The sequence below is a fragment of the Acinonyx jubatus genome, chromosome B2 (genome assembly GCF_027475565.1).
Source record: "Acinonyx jubatus isolate Ajub_Pintada_27869175 chromosome B2, VMU_Ajub_asm_v1.0, whole genome shotgun sequence".
Lineage (NCBI taxonomy): Eukaryota > Metazoa > Chordata > Mammalia > Carnivora > Felidae > Acinonyx > Acinonyx jubatus.
In genome coordinates, this window is record NC_069385.1 from 116,451,689 (window position 1) to 116,470,247 (window position 18,559).

The following is an 18,559-nucleotide window of genomic DNA, read 5'->3' on the forward strand; positions in this document are numbered from 1 at the left end:
GAGAAGGAAGCCTACGGCCATGTCAGGAGGGCACTGCTGCCCCCAAGAGGGAGACAGAGGACGTTTCAGGGAGACTGCTGGTAGAGGATAGGGTGGTGGGTTGACAAAGAGCCTGGGGGAGACCTTGGCTGACCTAAGAAACACCTGGGGAGAAGTGGGAAAAGCCTGGTCACTGGAACCCTGGATGCGCCTCTCATTCTGTGTGCTTCAGTCTCCTCACTGTATAAAAGGGACTGGACTGGATGGCTCCCGGGGCCTCATTCGGAACCAAAACGTTTGCTAAGTGTCACCCATGCACCAGGACAGCACTGCACTGAGGCCATCTGGATGCAGGCCCCCTCCGGCCGTGCCCAGGGCTGGGACTCCACCCACCACATCCACCGTGCTGAAAACATGGCAATAGTGGTGGCTGGTCTGCAGGTCCTTGGTGATGTAGGCAAAGGTACAGAGGTCCTCTGGGTCCTGGGCCGCACAGGAAATGTTCCGGATCTCATGCTCCGCGATGACGTTCTGCCGGGGGAAAGCAGGGTCTGGAATTCTCGGGCCCCCTGAGGCACACCTCAGCCCCTTTATGTCACCCACCTTTCTCCGTCCCTGCCCGGGGTGTAGCCGAATATGCCACTACTTCTCTCTCCGATTTGTTTGGTGGGGGTGGGGACAGTGTCTAACCTCGCCTGACTTAGGTTTAGAGGTTTCCACCTGTGATCCCAGTAACCGAGGGAGTAAAATGTTCACATCTGACCACCAGCTCTCCAGCCCGGGGGGGGGCAAGGCGGGGAGGGTATCAGGAGGGTGGGGTTCCAAGTGCAGGGTGTCGGGGGAGCCCTTTGCTCATGAAGAGAATCACACCGTGAAGGGCCCGTGAACAGGTAAGAGGCCCACAGGACCCATGCTGAGGAAGACAATAGTCGCCTGTCACGAGGGCAGGGTCCTGGGATCAGGATGTGTGGCAGCCGAGTGGCAAGCACTTGGGCGAGGTGGTAGCAATGAAGAGGAATAAACAGGGCTGGGGACACCCTAGGTATGACGCCCAGCTTGTGGGGGGGGTGAGGCATGGGGGGAGGGGGTCCCCTCCCGCCAATAGTGTTTGTGAGAAGCACACCTTGTTGGAGGCATCGATGAACTTGACACCTTTGTACGTGATGGACAAAATGATGGTGGGGATCTTCTTCATGTGTTCGGTGGATTTCTATGCGAAACAAGGAGTTGTCCTGTGACTGTCCCTTCTCAAGGCCAAGCCCCTTGGATCCCGCAGGCCCCGGCCTCCCCCTGTGCACAGCGTGGGAGGGCCCAGGTGGCTGCAAATTGATGCCTCCTATCCCAGCCGGCCCCCTCCCCCCCCGCCCCCCCCCCCCGCCCGCCCCGGACAACCTACCCGCATCTTGGCACAGGCGTCTTGGGTGGATTCTGTCCCTCGAAGATCTTTGATCAACATGGAGCCCAGATACTGAAGGAGCAGGCAGTAACTGGGCTTAGGAAGTCCTGTGTTATCATGCAGGGCGACCCAACCAATTTGGGACCAAGCCAAAGGGTTTCCTCTCCCAACTCCCTTCCCCCATCCTAGCTGGGAGGCCCCCCTTCTCCCTAGGTGCTGGGGGCGTCTGAGACATACAGAACAGCACTGGAGCCCTGGTCCCGGCCAGGAGAGATGGGCAGCAGGGGCAACTCACATTAGCTTCATAACCGCAGGACTCGAAGATGAGTTTCTCTGGCTGGTGTTGCCAACTCTGCACAGGGGCATAGGGGGCGGCCAGGCTGGGGGGTCGAAGGGTCAGCTTGGCCTCGCGGTGCTCTTCCTGTAGAACACGCAGGGTCACAGGTCTGCTTGCCCACTCCAGAGGAACTCATGGGCTCTCTGCGAGCTCCAGCCCACCCAAGGGCAAAGAAGCCAGCTACAAGGGGTTCAAGAGCAGGTGGGGAGGGCAGGGGACAGACAAACCATGCAGAGGCACTGTGGCGAAGGTGAGGCCCATCCCCACCAGAGATGCAGGACCTAAGCCACCTGAGAGCAGGCTCAGTCAGGAAGGCTCTGAGGTGGAGACGGGAAATGACTAAAACCAGAGAGGAGAAAACAAGCACAAAGCATGAAGGATGGGGAGCAGGAGCCAGGTCCCTGGGAGCCTCACATCCAAGTCAGGGATCACCCCACGTGATTCTGGGGTGGGCAAGTATCCAGTGCTAGGGAGACCTTCTGTAGACCCTGAGGTGGAAGCTGGGGTGGGGGAGAGGGTAGGAGGCCAACTGAAATCCAGGTGCTAGGTGACGGGGTCCTTCTACCAGGGCACTGGTAGAAGTGGGGAGGCGGGAAGAAATTTAGGAAACATTTATGACCTCCATTCCCAGCACTGTGCAGAAGTCTCCTCATATGGAGCAACTAAAACTTTTGGACAACATGCTTTTCCAATCTCGTCAAAGTCATGGCTGTGCTGGTGAAAGGTGAAGGAAATCCGCAGGTGCTGGAGAGGAGAAGTATGAGCAAGAGAAAAAAAGCAGGGACGCCCGGGTGGCTCAGGCAGTTAAGTATCCGACTCTGGATTTCGGCTCAGGTCATGATCTCACTGTTCATGAGATCGAGCCCAATGTCGGGCTCTGTGTGACAGCACGGAGCCTGCTTGGGATTCTCCCTCTCTCCCTCTCTCTCTGCCCCTCCCTGCTGTGTGTTCTCTCTCTCTCTCTCTCTCTCTCTCCATAAAACCTTAAAAAAAAAGGGAGAGAGGAAAAAGCAGTGAATTTCAAGTTCACCTTAGCGGTGGGGGGTGGGGGGGTGGGAGGGGATGAGGGACACCTGTCAATCTTGTGACCAGCAGGCCAAGGTGGGGGATAAGAGACAAAGCCTGGAATCTGTGCAAGGCAGGAAGCCGGACAGGTGAGGCCTGAATACATCCGGGAGCCCTGAACGCGATGCCCTGTCAGATGCGAGTGAGGAGTGCAGGATGGGGCCAACCTAGGGCAAGGGCTTCAGGGCGGCCTAGGGCCCAGCAGCGGCTGGTGGGTCTGTGAGAGTAGATGGCACAGCCACATGTGTCTCCCAGCTGCGCCCGACACCGGGCTGCAGAAATGTACCAGGAAGAACAGGGTCTGACCCAGGCTGCAGTTCTTCTGGGCAGGCAGGGTGCAGGGTGTGGAGATGAGGAGGGGAGAAAGCAGTTCTGGGGTACAGGCAGGACAAGCAAGAGGGGGCCAAGAAGCGGCCAAGAGGCGGCAAAACAGGGCCAGTAGCCTGAGGGGCTGGAAGAGAGAGGCTGTAGTCAAAGAGGAGACAGTGGATCTGAACTTCTGAGGCCACATTAGATACAGGAAAGGCCCTCGCAGTGGCAGCTGACCACAGCCAGGTGGTCACAGCCGAGGAGTCTCGGGGCTGGACGCCAGACACAGGCTGGGTGGGGCTGAGGGGGAGGAGGCGGGGTCCTCCTCCTGCTGCTGACGCTGGGACACAGGGGCAGTGGAGGGGTCTGGGGACTCCCGTTCACAGCTCCCCTCCTGCCCCACCTGGATTCTGAAGCGCTCCGCTCGAGAAGGTGCCGCGGGGTCATGAAGACTGTCATGCCGCCTCCTGCCCGTGTCCCCGGGAGGCAGCAGCAGGTCAGCGGAGCGGCCAGTGCAGGAGTCATTCTGGCTCAGCGGGGATGATGTCTGGGAGAGCAAGTCCTGGCACTGCAGCGGAGAGAAACCCAGGTAAACCTTGGAACCCATCAGATCAGTCCCTAGACTGGAGGTGTCAGCCAGTCCTGGAGCTGGTTAGGGCCCCTCGTGGGCAGGTGTGCCCGTCAGAAAGGGCATTAAGCTAAGGACCAACACCAAGCAGGCACCAAACAGATGGCACGCCGGGCCAGGAGCCGGTGGGGAACCTTGCCTCTGGGCCCAGCCCAGGTACAGTCAAACCAACCAAGTTCTTCCCGGAGTCAAGAAGCCCTGGCGACAAGCAGGGCGGGCAAGCAGCCACGGGGGGCACCCCCAGTTCACTTGCACCCTCCTTGGCCTGAAGCCACACGGAGAAAGGGATGGTTACAGGGCTGGGAAGCCACTTTGATATTCAGCAAAGATGGAATCATCGGTCACAATTCACTGAAGATCTCTGGGGCCCGTGGCCAAATCCAAAGCTCTTTTTGAGAAAATACACAGGCTGCCAGTCAACACCCTGAGGCCCTGTCTCCTCAGGTCTTCATGACTGAATGTCAGCTGTGCATTGGCTCCTCAGGCCGATCTCCTGTGTAATGCCCAGGCCGTGAGGCTGCCGTCCATGGGCTGAGGCTCGGAGGGCCCTGCTCGGGGCCCAGTGCTCGTCAGGGGCTCAGTCTCACAGGTCTGGGAACAGAGCCTGTCCCAGACTTCAGCGTGGGCCCTCAGAGTCCAACCTGCAGTCAGGGATTATCTGGCTTCAGCACAAAGCATCCATGAGGATTTTAAAACCACATGTTCTCAGGACACCTGGGTGGCTCTTGGTTTTGGCTCAGGTCATGATCCTAGGGACATGGGATCGAGCTCTTTGTCAGGCACTGCTCTGAGTGTGGAGCCTGCTTGAGATTCTCTCTCTCGGCCCCTCTCCTGCTTGTGCTCACATGGGCGTGCCCACGAGCCCTTTCTTTCAGAATAAACAAACATTTAAAAATAAATAAAATCAGGGGCGCCTGGGTGGCTCAGTCGGTTAAGTATCTGACTTCACCTCAGGTCATGATCTCACTGTTCGTGAGTTCGAGCCGTTCATCGGGCTCTGTGCTGACAGCTCAGAGCCTGGAGCCTGTTTCAGATTCTGTGTCTCCCTCTCTCTCTGTCCTTCTTCAGTTTGTACTCTCTCTCTCTCTCTCTCTCAAAATAAGTAAACATTAAAAACAATTTATTAAAAAAATAAATAAAACCACAGGTTCTCTAGCCCACCCCAGTGCAGGGATTTTCCTTCCAAAGACTTGGGGAGGGCACAGGTCCCGCTGTTGATTTCAAGCCTTGTTTCAGGTTCACGTCAGACTGCTGGAAAGGGGGCTCCTCCTGCCCCCTGCCTGCCCCACTGGCTCTGTCACCAGCAGCTGCTGGGATTTCGATATTTGCTTTGCTACTTTTTCTAACATTTTACTTTCTACATATATTTAAACAGAACCCTTTATTATAGGCCCCGTCAAGCTTCTGATGTAGATGGGAGGCATGTAATTGATAAATGACCAGCCCAACAACTCCTGCTCTGTGCTCCTTGGGCCCAGGGGCAGAACTGGTCCAACAACAAGAGGGGAAGGATCGTTCACTCCTCTACTACAGAGATCAGAGTGTCTCTAAAGAACCTCTCAAGAATTTTCTTTAATTCCTAGCAATATGAAGAACACCCACTGATCCCTTTCCACCCCTCCCCAACTCACTCTCAGCTGGGAAAACCGCGGGGGCTTCTGGGGTGGCTCCTCATAGGGCCTGTCTGCGAGGGAGGCGATGATGCGCTTGCGATGGCCGAGCAGGTGGACTTTCAGGACCTGGGCAGGGGTGAGAGGAGGGGTCAGGCCACACCTGCGCCCGCAGCTCTCCTCCCAGCCCCAGGCCGCACCCTCGGGGGTCAGGCCCAGCCTGAGCAGAGGCTGCACTCACGTTGACAAGCTCCAGTTCCCAGAGGTTTTTCACAGTGTCAATGGAACTGTAGCCACTCGACAGGAAGGAATGGACATAGTCCTGCAGACCGAGGGAGTCCAGCCAGGAGGGCACTGATGGGGGGCTGTTGCCGTCATAGCCCAGAGCTTTCACCTGTGGGGCAAGAAGGGGCAGTAGGACTGACATCTCAGCACTCATGGGACAAAAGTCCAGAGGACCAGAGTCTCCTCCCTTCACACAGCCCTTTGTACCACTGCTCTGGTTCCGGCTCCCCCATCTGGCGTCACCGGAGCATTCCAGGGTTGGGGAAGACGGCCCTAGTGGGTACAGCTCGATGGGAGAAAGGTTTGCAGAGGGGTTCCCACTGAGCTATGACAAGGTCACAGACTTGGTGGGACAACATGGTCTGTTCCTGTGAAGTAGGCACTGGCCCCACTGCTGGGACTTGTTCATGCTTCCCCAGCTCTGGGTACCCTGGACTTAGCACCACCATAGTCGAGGGGGAGAGGCTTGGGCCTACCAGCCCCTGGCTCCCCCAGGGAAAAACTGCCTCCCCTGCCACCCTGAGCACCTCTCTGCCTTTCCTGGGGAGGGGCTGACGTCAGGGGTCGGTGCAGGCTGGCCTGGTCTCCGGTGAGTCAGGAAAGACCCCAAGAGGCTCCAGGTGACAGGCCAAACCTGTGGGTACCAGCTCCTGTGCTGGGCAGGGGTCTGGAGCCTCCCCCCAGAGCCTGTACCGGGTCCCCAACTGTCCTTAGTCTCTGCTGACTCTCCGGGCCCCGGGATTTGGCAAGAAAGTAAACAGGCCTCTGTGCTGCCCGCCGTGTCCCTCGGAATGAGAGACAGCCAGCCTGTGGCGATCTGCATGCCCTGGAGCCAAGCTCCTTCCCTATTCTGGGTCCAGGTGGCGTCGGGGACAGGGCCCTGTCTCGGCACAGGCTGAGGCCACCGAGCTGTCAGCGGTCACCTTGGGCAGGGACCGTGCCGCCTGGAGCAGCTTCCGCCGGTGCTGTGGGTCACTGATGCCAATCTCCCGCAGGTCTTGCTCTTCCATCACGTTAGGCCCCTGGAAGCAGAAGAGGTTCACGTGAGCGCCCTCGTGAACGGGTGGCTGACGGCAGCCTTGCGTGGCCCCTCCTCTAGCACGAGCGCTGAGAGCGACGGAGACCCCGAGCTCCCCAGGGAGGCCGGGCCAGGCAGCAAGAGTCTTGTGTAGGCAGGAGTCCGAGGTGCACAGCACACAAGTCTGCCCAGACGGCCCACTCCCGCCCGAGCGGCCCCCGGGCGGGCTGGGCAGCGCCAGGGCTCTGAATGTGCACAGGGCAGTGACGTGGGCCACAGCCGAACCCGGGGCGGGGTCCGGCATGTCCAGGTCCAGGCACAGCCCTGTCCCCGCTCTGTGTCCACACGCTTCTCGGGGGCGGGTTCCACAACCATCCGAGGTGAAGGGCGGGTGGACCAGCCCAAGCTTCCTCACAGACATGCTTTCCTAACTCGAAGGCTGCGACAGCCACGTCAGGTGGTCAGCCAAGGAACCAGCCTCAACCCAGGGAGGAGAGGAGTGTCAAAGTGGAGAGATGTCAGAGAAAGTCTTCTGGCCCCGGGAGCTGGGGGGGTGCCAGAGTTGGGCCATGAACCTGACCCCTGACGGGGAGGAGAGGGAAGTCTGGCGCTCACTGTGCACTTGCCTGCTAGATGACAGGCCCCAGAGCTTGTGACCCGGACACACCAGTTCACACTCAGGCCCCTGTGCGGTGGATCCTTTTCATCCTCGTGTTAAGGATGCAGAAAAGGAGGCGGGGAGGTCAGGAACTTGCCGAGGCCACATATCTGGCGGTGGGGCTAAGACCTGGCTGCTCCCTGTCCCCAACCTCTATGATGAGGCTTTATGCCTCACAGTAGCGTCATCAGGTAAGTTTTTTCAGATTATGATCCATGAAAACTCACGCGTTCTGCCCCACCTTCAGCCACAGCACCCCCCCCCCCCAACACAGAGGCAACTGGTACCACTTTTCTGGATGTCCCTCTGAGGCCAGTTTCCTTCTCTCACAAACGGAATTCTTGTACATCTTGTTCAACACCTTACTCTTACTACTTAATATACAGGCATACCTCAGAGAGCTCATGTGTTTGGTTGCAGACCACAGCAATAAAGTGAGTAAAGTGAATTTTTTGGTTTCTCAGGGCATACCAAAGTTACGTTTACTACGCTATCTCGTCTATTAAGTATATAATAGCATTATGTCTAAAAAACGTACATACCTTAATTACAAAGAACTGCTAAAAAAAATGTTAACCATCATCTGAGCTTTCAGTGAGTTACAATCACTGATCACAGATCACTGTAAAATAATAATAAAGAAAAAATTTGGAATATTGCAAGAATTGCCAAAATACGACACAGACACACCAAGTGAGCAAATGCTGTTGGAAACATGGCGCTGACAGACTTGATCGACGCAGGGTTACCACAAACCTTCTTCCATTTGTAAAAAATGCAGGATCTTCCAAGTGCAATAAAGCGGAGCACAATAAAACGAGGTACGTTTTACAGGTATACAGGAGACTGCTTCACATCAGGATATTTAGACCTGCCTCTTTTTTTAAAAGCCGCATGATCATCCAGGTTAGGGACATATTATAAATTATTTAACTAGGTCCCTGCTGCACGATGACTATTTCCAATTCCAGCTTTTACAAATAGTACTGCATGAATACCCCCATATGTGCATCATTTCTGGGATAGTTATCAAGAGAGACTGCTTGGTCAAAGGATATGTGTGTTTGGAAGTCTAACACACATTTATACTCCCATCAGTGACACGAGTGCTAGATTTGTCACACTGTCAGCAACAATTGCAGAGAAATGGCTTATCACTGCACACTTCCTATTGTAAAAGCACCCCACTCACAGGGGAAGCTCCAGCACCTTTTCAGGTTTTGTCAAGTATTTATTTATATTTTTTACTTGAGCAAGAGAGAGCACGTGTGCATGTGCGAGTGGGAGAGAGAGAAAGAGAATCTTAAGCAGGTTCCCTGCTCAGGGCGGAGCCTGATGTAGGGCTTGATTCCACGACCTGAGCTGAAACCAATGGCTGGATGCCCAGCCAGCCGAGCCACCCTAGGCGCTCCTTATCTATCAGGTGTTTACATTGTGAGTCCTGCCCCACTCCATGTTCTACAGGCTTTAGACTTGGTGACCCATTTAATAAAAGGGACTATCATTACCCCCACTTTACAGCTCAGGAGGCTGAGCCTAGAGAGCATGAACAACCTGCAGGGTCACACATACGTAAGCACGGAGCCGGGATTCAGCCCAGCTGTCTTGTCCATACGCTCTGGGGCCACATGTGTGGGGGACATCCATAGCTCCTTTTCCAGCAATTATCCCTTTATATCTTTGGGTGTTTATCTCTGGAGGTACTGATTTTTTTCTGTACTTGATTTGTAGAAATATATTAAAAACTAAGGAAATCAGGGCATCTGAATGGCTTAGTCGGTTAAGCATCCTACCTGGGCTCAGGTCACAATCTCACGGTTCGTGGGTTCAAGCCCTACGTTGGGCTCTGTGCTGACAGTGTGGAGCCTGCTTGGGATTCTCTCTCCCCTCTCTCTCTGCCCCTCCCTGATAAGTGCTTTTTCTCTCTCAAAAATAAATAAATAAAAGTAAGGAAATTAATCTATTATCTGGAAATAGACATTCGTTTTTTCCAGTTTGTCACTTCTCTTTTGACTTTCATGTTGGCTTTGTTCGTGCAGAAATCTACTGGTCTGTACCTATATCCCGTAGAGCTTCTCTTAGTTCTGTCAGGCTGAGAAAGACCTCCCCTCTTCAAGATTTTTAAAAACAATTCTTGCATATTTTCTTCCTGTAATTTTAGTTTCATTTTTACCATTAAATCTTTAATCTACAATTTTTTTTTAAGTGAAGTTCAAGAGTCAGGATTCAGTTATTTTTTTTCCTAGGCAGCAAGCTATCCATTTCGTTAATGAACTGTCTTTTCGCTACCAATCTGAAGTGACCTCTGCTGTGTCCTAAATTTGTGTGTTTCTGGGACTCTTTCTGGACTTTCTATTTCTATTTAAGCAACTCGGGCCAGCGCATGCAGACCCTCACCTGGGGCGATCTCGCCTTTGTGCCTGAGCCACGGTGCATGTTGGCACACTAGCCCCCCCGGAGCCCGTGCATGGTGACAAAAACCTTTGCCCCGCAGAGGACCCCTTCCAAGGCTCAAGAGAGCCCGGGGAGAGAGCTCTGAAGCCAGACCGGAAGCTCTCCTGCTCGGGCTGCAGACAGAACACACCCCTTCGCAGGGGCACCAGGGAGGTGTGGGCCTGTAGAAGACTCTGTGCGACAAGGGTACCACTCTCTCCAGGTCTGAGGCCAGTTCCTGAGTCACCCCAAAGTCAGGAGTCACCACCCTGAGTTCCTGCAGTCCCTCTGGGCCCACATCTACGGTGTGCTGACGGGAAAGGCAGAGAGAGGTGGCCTCTTGCCCAGACGCTGCCTGACGATGAGTCCTTACCTGGCGAGGACACGCACTGGACTGACCGGGGCACCTCAGAGATGACAGCACTGCAGGGAGTTTCTGAAATCCTACCGTATCCCCAGCATTTACTCATAACCCTTCACACGGTTTTAGGGCAACATTAAAGCTGAACTGAAGGCTGACAACCGGGAAAACCGGATCCAGCTGGAGACAGGGCCTTCATTAACCCGTCAAGAGGACTAGGGGGCTGTATGCGGCAGTGAGAAGAAAGAGGCAGAGGTAAACCAAACCAAAGTAAAGGATGTGACGGAAAATCAAAGCAGGTAGTTGCCAGAGCATGTCCAGGGTGCAGGCAGGGTCTCCTCATTTCCTGCACGTGCCACACCTACATCCTCTCGGATTAGTCTGCGTGGTGACTACGAGGTGTTACAAATCCTCAAAGGCAAGAAACATTCTGGAAGTTTCCACACCCTCTTTACTAAAGGGAGGAAGGGACCACTGCCTTTTGGAACCATCTTCACAAGAAGGGCTGTGGGGGAAAAGAGACTTTTTACTTTACCTTCTATCACGTTAATGTTTATACCGAGGGCTGCTATCTTCCAGGCCCTGTTGCGAGCCAGCAATTAGGGAGCTAAGAAAGCAGAACAGCTCATTGGCCTAAGCATTTCAGTTAATAGAGATTTCTTAGATTTTATTTTTTATATGTTTGTTTATTTTTGAGAGAGGGAGAGAGAGAGCGTGCGTGTGAGCAGGGGAGGGGCAGAGAGAGGGAGACAGAGAATTCCAGGCAGACGCCGCACTATCAGCACAGAGCCCGATTTGGGACTTGAACTCACAAACCGGACCTGAGCCGAAATCAAGAGTTGGATGCTTAACTGACTGAGCCACCCAAGTGCCCCGGTTTTCTTAGGTTTGAAAAAGTTTCTAATTCTAGGAGAAATCTGAAACATGTAACTAGTTGACACTCAGCCTGACTGGGTTCAGTCCCTGAGGAAGGGAGGACAGGAGGACAGAGGAGGGACAGAGTACCAGTGCCTCCCCGTCCAGGGCTCTGCTTCAGCCCTTCCCTGTCCTGTTCCTCCCTCCTTGCAACCAGCTGGCAGGCGTTGACTACGGCTCCTCACTTTACAGGCCAGGAACCAGGTTTCACGGCCAGTGGCGGTGCCAGGATCCCACTTCTTGGCCACATCCTGCTCTCTACACATCCAGGGAAGAGGGCAGCAAGAAGCGGTCGTCGGGGTCACTATGCACAGTAAGTGCACCTTCTGCTGGTCTTTGTGGGGGAGGTGACATGAAGAGATGCCAGTGAACCCGAGTCCTGACCACGTCCTGGCACTGTGCGGGGACTTTGCCTTCATCGCTTGAAAAAAGCTGCCCAAAAACCTTTGAGATAGGAAGTGCCCACATTGCTGAAAGAAACTGAGGCTCAGAGAGCAGGAGTGACATATGCAAGGTCACGGAGCTTGTGAGCTGCAGAAGGACAGTTAAACGTCCCTCTGATGAACTCCAAAGTCACGCTCCAGGCTCCTTCTACTTGTTTAGGGAGGTGGGCTCTGTTGAAGACAAAGCAAAGCGTGGAAGGTACCTACCAGCAGCAGCAGGGAAGCCGTCCCAGGGCTGGGGACGCTCGGGCTCTGGAACTAGGGTCCCTACATAGAACTTCCCTCCCGCCTCCCTGCCCTCCACCTCCGGGGCCGGGGCAGTGCTTCCACCTGTATGGAATCCCAACTCTTAGCGCTGCGTGGGCCCCTAGAAGTGGGTGAGGGGAAGGCCTGCCGAGGCCTCACAGTGAAGGAGAAGCAGGGTCAGGATGTGGCCCAGGCCTCTGCGTACACAGACCAAGCCCTGGGCCCAGGAACAGGCTGACTCAGGGAGAGGCCGGCCCATCAGAGCTCAGCTGGGGCAAGCGTGCCCCTGGACTGACTTGCACAATCATACACCATCATTCCTGGGTGTCCTTCCCTGAGAAGGCACAAACGAGGAGCCGTGCCTATTGTGGCGGTACTTGCACTCTCCTTCAGCTCAATCTATTTGAAAGGCCTCTCCTTCCTACCAGTATCTGTCACTGGCCTCCCCAATGGGCGCAGAAGATGGCACTTTCAACAGGGGCGCGTCGGTGCTAAGCGGGGTCTCCAAGGCCCAGATCCTGCGCGTAGCTCAGTGGATGTGTGGACAGAGAGGAAGACAGGGGCCATGGGAAGGGAAGGAGCACGGACAGCAGGAACTGCCTCTGGGAGTCGTGGGGAGAGTCCTGGCGGAGGCGGAGGAAAGGGCTGTTGCAGGGCCCCAGTCCTTTCTCTCTAGCTTTCTCTGGCCCTCCAGGGGTCTCTGATTATCTTCAGAGTCTTCCTGACCATATGACTTCAGGAGAAGGAAAGATCCTTTTGCATCCTGAGAGGTATCACACTTGTCAATATTTTGCTGGAATTTTCTTTAACTGCCGGGCATGTCTTCATTCAACGAATAGTGGAAAAGACCTAAGAAGGGAACACTTGGAGTGTGGCACATTGGAGTGGACGCTTCTCAGCCAAAGGGAAAAACACTGAGCTGCTGGCTCTGAGGGTCCTGAGGCTGTGACGGGCCAGAGGTGCCTGTCTCACTCACGGCTTTGCCACCACCTGCATCTAGGGCAATGCCTGGCATGTTGTCCGCGCATAATAAAAATCTGTTGAATGACTAAGGATACTTTGGAGGCAACAACACAGATATAAAAAGAAGAGGCTGAACAGCCAAAACCAGTGCTGCTGACTCCATGATTGTGGTCTTTTGGAGTCCTCTGCGAGGGAAGAGGATGAGGTCTGGGCAGAGGTGGGGGCGTGCTGGGGTGGGGAAGGGGAGCCCCAGGGACGTATGAGCTGGTGGGGGAGCGATGGTGGGGTCCAGAGGGAGTTTCACAGGGAGGTGGGAAGAGGGCAGAGAAGTGGGTCAAGAGCTCCCCAACTGAGGGAACAGCACAGGTACAGGCAGCGGTGACAAAAGCCACCCTGCCTGGGAGCAGAGAGAAGTTCCAGGAGATGGAAGTGGGAAGGTGGGCCTGGGCTGGAGGGCTGTGCCAGGGAGTTAGCTGGTCCTGCTCAGGGCAGAGGGAAGCTATCCTTTTCGTCACAAGGAAGCTGAGGTTCAGCAAAGGACTGACTTGCCTGAGGTCACATAGCCCTGTCCCTGCCATATTCAGGTTACAGAGCTGCCTCTTTCCCAGCTCAGAGAAGAACCAAAGCGGAGAGAGGGCAGTCATTTGAACTTCACCCTATTTGAACACCCTTCCTGACTTGTTTCCAGGCATACAGGGCTCAGCATGCCCCTGGCAAAGGGTCTGAGGATGCAGAGGCGCGAGCCCGGCTTACTGGAGGGGGGCCTGGGAAGCTGATGCCAGACCTGAGGATCAACGATTTACAGAAGCCCCAGCCCACGCCTGTCATGAAGGCATGGCATGGTGCTCTGCCCCCTTCCTGAGGCACAGGGTAGCACTCAGGGCAAGAAAGGGGGTCTGCCACCAGCAAGCCCCGACAGGTGGGAGGTGAGGCTCTACCCTAGGCCCATCGCTGAGACGCAAGGCCAAGGGATGTTTCAGTCCCTCCTCAAGGCAGACAAGCCCTCAGCACGGAGGCGCTGGGCAGACCCCTGGCACCCGTTCTGGTCACTGTTTTGCTGGGGCCCTGATTCCGTGGCAGACCGTGAGATCAGCCGGGCTCTCCGGGGGCTGCCATACCCGCTCCCCCTCCTGTCAGCTGGGGATCCAGGACCCAGCAGTTCGAGCAGTTTAAGTCTCTGAAGCGCGAACACTGCAAATTCTCCACCACGCTCGAACTCAGCCCTTGCCCTCTCAGGAGGGCAGGGCCCACAGGCAGCCTGGAGGGGAAGCCCAGACTGGTGTAGCCGCAGCGAGCAACAAAGCCCTGCACCTCCTACTCACTTTCTGCCCCCCTCCCAAAGATCCTTCCCGCTCTCCCCTGCCAGGCCCCTCGGGCCTCAGACTGCTTGGGTCTGCTCGCCCCCTCTCGCTCCTGGTCCACCTGTGCAGGTACCCGTGTGCTTACTTAGTACAACCCCAGCCTCAGAAGACAGGCCTGACTTAGACCAGGGCCCCGTGTTCAGCAACCTGCACCCCAGGTGACCGTGCCCGGAACGGCTCCATCGCTGTGGCCAGTATGTGTCCTGGGAACCGCCAAAGCCTGCCTGCGGCAGAGAAGCCAAAGTGCCCAGTGGCGGGTTAAATCACGGGGCGCCCATGTACTGGAGCGTGTGCAGTCACTGCAGCTGGTCACGAGAGTCCGTTAAATGTCACAGGGAAAGGTGTGCGTGCAACACAGGAGTATGTGAGAAAGCAGGCTTGATGACAGTGCACCTGGGCATCCACCTCTGGGCCCAGTGATGACCAAACGTCCACCCCTCTGGGATCCGGCCCCCACTCAAACAAAGGCGGGTATGGTCTGGTGGAAGAGGGTCTCCTGGGCAGAGCGGTGCTGGACTGGCCTCCCAAGAAGGTTTATCATTGCCCCTAAGTGATTTCCAGACTTTCTGCCTGGCCCGCCCCTCGGGCCTCATTTCTGTATTCAGCGTGGCCGCTTTCATCTCAGACATTCACCGTTTCTGGGGCTGAGGGCTTTCCGTGTGCCAGCTACCACATGCAAGGCAGCTGTGGCATAAAGGAGTAAGAACCCGTTGGAGTAAGAACTGAGTTCAAATCCCAACTGCGCTGCTCCAGGTTCTTAGAAAGTTAGAACCTTGTAAATAGGATCAAGCCCTCCTGCTTCGCAGCTTAAATAACGAATCCCATGGTGCTGAGCGCTCAGGGACCAGGTGCTCAATGAGTCTCGTGTTTCTCTGTTCGCCTCTGTCTGGCCCGGCCCCGCTGCCTCCCGACTGGGGCTGTGTCACATCACTTCCCCAACGGGCACCTTCCCCCAGCTCCACACCCTCAGCAACAAGAGCGGCCCAGCCCTGACCCACACCCGCTACTCTCCTGGTCACCCCCTGCCCCCTGCAGCACAGACCTGCCCTCACCCGGAGAGACAGAACTTGAAGGTGACAAATGCAACCAGTTCTACAGAAGATGAGGAAGAAGCACAAATGTTACCAAGTCCCGTTTCTGAAGCCAGAGGCCCCTCCGCCTGCCAACTTCAGAAGGGTCCTCAAGGCTGGGGCAACAGCACAAGAGTCCGGGACTCGCCTCCCAGTTTCACGGAAACAACACCCCTATGTCCCCTGTCCTCCCGAGCCAGTTCTCAGTGTTCCCATTCTCCCTGTACCAGCACAGCATCCTTCCATCCATCTGCTGCCTGCTGCCCCTGGACACCTGAGCCTTATCTGAGGTCAAGGTGCTTCATTCATCCCCCAAATAAACAGCGTAAGTTACCCAGGCCCAAGTCAGCCTGGGGTCAAAGGGCTCGGTCCCAAGACCACCCAGAGCAAGCTTTACGTCTTCATGGGTCTGAGGACAAGGCCAATCTGATTCCCACAGAGCACGGTTGCCACCTGGCCTCCACTGCAGAGAAAATGCCGCCTTGCTGCCTTACATTCTTACATTTGTAGTTGGTCTCAGTCGCTGTTACGTGTCACCGTTACGTGTCACCACAGGTAACAGTGTGTCCCCTTCACAGCTTATGCCCCCATGAAGTAGGCAGTCAAGTGAGACGCCATGGGACAGGGGGACATATGGGGGCGCAGAACAACCTGCCCAAAATCTTATGAGGGGACCTGGAGGGAAACCCACATCTCCCAACTCCCTGATTCCCTCTGCAAGTAAGTAGAACCTCAACTTTTCTCTTGAGCCGTTGCCCCCCAGTTCACCTAAGTGTGGCCTCAGCAAGCTGCTCAACTTCACTGAGAACACGAGGCAGGGATACCTACCATCCCCGACCCGTGGTGGTGGCAGCTGCAGGGCCAGAAGGGCTTCAGTGCCAAGAGCTCACTGGGGTCTGATTCCCAGCAGCTTTTTCCAGCCTTCTGGAAGTCGAGTGGCCCCCAACACACAGGGGGTGGATGGAATGGTCTGCCTGGTCCAGACGGGCGCCTGCAAGTGATGCCAGGTAGCACTAGCCTAGCTCACTGGCTCCCAGGCCCCTTCTTTGGGGGGACACACTGAGCACGAGGCCCAGACACAGCATGTTCCTGGGCAAGCAGGTGTGGGACTAGAGTGGGAGGTAGGGGCACCACTCTGGGCCTAGGATACCTGCTTCTAGGACAGCTCAGCCGTGTGCTTGAGGAGCAACCTTGGGCAAATGACTGAGTCCAAGAGTCCTCAGTGTGGTGTCTGTGGACCCCAGGAGTCCACGGGTGGGCTTCAGGGATGCCTGGGAACACCTGAACTTTGACACGTGGTGTGTGAGGAGGTCTGTGCCTCTGACAGAGACACATGGACCCCGGGGCCCTGCCCCCTACGCCTCACTTCCTGCACATGCACACTGCTGGGGGTTGGAATACGTGAACACTCGGACGTTCTGAGGGGCCAGCACAGAACCCCCTGCTGCTGCTCACACTGAGATGTCCGCAGCCAGAAGCTACAGAACAGGAGCTGTTCACCTGCTGCACACATCTTCAAGGGCAGTTAGTTAAGTTCACAGACATGAAAACAGTTCTCAGTTTCTTCCACTGTAAAGGCGGCCAGAGAAGGACAGAGCACACAAGGAACACAAGTGGGGGCAAACACAGTGGGACTCCAGCTGCTGTCACCCCTAGCCCGGAGAACTCCACACCATCTGGCAGAGAGAAAGGAAGAGGGAGAGCAAGAGGGTACGCGGCCTGGAAAGAGGCCCAGAGTGAGCCTGCCTCGTCTCAAGGTAAAAGGGCCCAGCGGAGACAAGGAAGCATCTGGTGGCATGTCAGTCAACCCCTGGGACCCCGCGAGGAGTTAAGTGACCACAGAACTGAGTCAGTCCAGGAGGCAGGATCCACACTGTCCAAGAGTATTCCTTTTAAAGCCCAGCTCCACTGACCCCCCGAGGCCCCTAGTTGAGGAAACCTCCCTTTTGGGCCCTGCCTCACTCTGGGGCACAGAGAATTCTAGCAGTTAGAGTGCTATGTGGGGAGAAGAGGGGGCTAGGGCAAGTGGAGAGGAAGTCGAGGCAGGGAGGCATCCAGACAGCAGTGCCAGGGCACCCCTGCCCAGGCCAAAGAGGGCCCTTGAAGCCCGAGAGAGAAGAACGCAGAGGGAGGGAGCTTGGGAAGCCAGGGTAGGAACCCAAGGGCATGGCCCCACTGCGGACAGAAAGCCAGCCTCTGGGGCTAAGGAGTGAGGAGCTAATGCAGGGAGCACACAGGAAGAGAAGCTCCGGGGTCTGGGGGTCAGGCTGGAAACGCCACGGAGGCCAAAAAAGAATGACCTCCTCCCCAAGCCTATGCCTCTCAGCTCTCTCAGGGCTCGCTCCTCTTCACTGGTCATCCCCTCCCCAACACACTGGAACAAGGTGGCCTGGTCTCAGAAACAGACAGGAAAACAGTAGGAGCCTATCCGTATGTGGTGGAAGCCTGTGGAGAAATAAATTGATGGGAGGAGCAAGAGGCCTCCGTGACGATGCTGGCTGTAAGAGGTGACGGGCCTGTGCCTCAGTCTGTGTCTAACCCATCCTCCGCTGGCTGCCAGACTCGTCTCCATTTTCCGTTTGTCTGTCATCCAGCACAGCACCCACCACGCGCCCTCTCTACCATGCCCTGTCATCTAAGGTGCACCCCGACGCCAGGGCCTCTCTGCCCGATGAGGGGAACAACCCGACGGCCTCCCATCGCGTGGCTGTCAAGGCCCCTTGCAGTCGAGCCCAGCCCACCCCCCTCCTGCCCAGCCAGTGGCCTGCCCTTCACTGCACTCCCTACACTGGCCTCCTTATTCACCGCAGATGGCTCAGGCCCCACACTCGCCTTTCCTCTGCCTGTGTCTTTCCAAGCCCACAGCCTCTGCAGACCCTCAGACAGCAAGTGCAACCCAGGAGTTCTAAGTTGGGACAGATCTGGGCTAGCATCCCGGCCCTGCCCCTCACTGGCAGTGTCTCCACCCTCTGGGCCTCACAGCCCCATCTGAGCCCTGACCAGCAGTATGCCCAGGGCTGTGAGCCAGCTCAGCGCGGGCACTGGGTCCATGCCTGGGAAGGCGGGTTCTCCTCCCCTGTGCTCCTGCAGCACCTACACGCCTCACCATAGTACTTAACACTTGGCCGCTTGGTTGTTTTTATTGCTTTATGTGACTTGTTTTCCCAGCTGGACCATCAAGATCTTTAAGACACCTGCATTATTTGCTTTTCTGATTTTGGATCCATTCCTTGTAGGAAATGCAGAAAATCTCTTATGTTCCAAATAAGAGAATAAAGCCATCCACAGCCCTCCTCAGATAACCACTGAAAACATTCTGGCTTATTCCTTTGCATCTCTTGTGCAGAGATGTTGTCTTTTTTGAAAGTTAAGATCATGTTGCCTATGGATTTTTGTGTCTTGATTCCTTCACTCAACGTCTGCCCACATCAGACATTCTTCAAAAACAGTTTTTTGACACCCACCTAACACTCCAGCATGTG

General features: G+C 55.8%; 1 protein-coding gene across 7 annotated transcripts in view; it reads right to left on the reverse strand.

The window, feature by feature from the left end:
* The window catches only part of ANKS1A (ankyrin repeat and sterile alpha motif domain containing 1A), a 177,568-nt gene that overhangs the window by 5,575 nt on the left and 153,434 nt on the right, over nt 1–18,559 (reverse strand). For all 7 annotated transcript variants that reach the window (XM_027057944.2, XM_027057947.2, XM_053222918.1 and 4 more), the window contains 8 exons: nt 6,533–6,631; nt 5,566–5,718; nt 5,346–5,453; nt 3,490–3,654; nt 1,671–1,796; nt 1,376–1,447; nt 1,103–1,189; nt 373–510 (listed from right to left, as the gene is read on the reverse strand). In XM_027057944.2, coding sequence (XP_026913745.1) covers nt 373–510; nt 1,103–1,189; nt 1,376–1,447; nt 1,671–1,796; nt 3,490–3,654; nt 5,346–5,453; nt 5,566–5,718; nt 6,533–6,631 — 948 coding nt within the window. The remainder of the gene's footprint in view (nt 1–372; nt 511–1,102; nt 1,190–1,375; nt 1,448–1,670; nt 1,797–3,489; nt 3,655–5,345; nt 5,454–5,565; nt 5,719–6,532; nt 6,632–18,559) is intronic.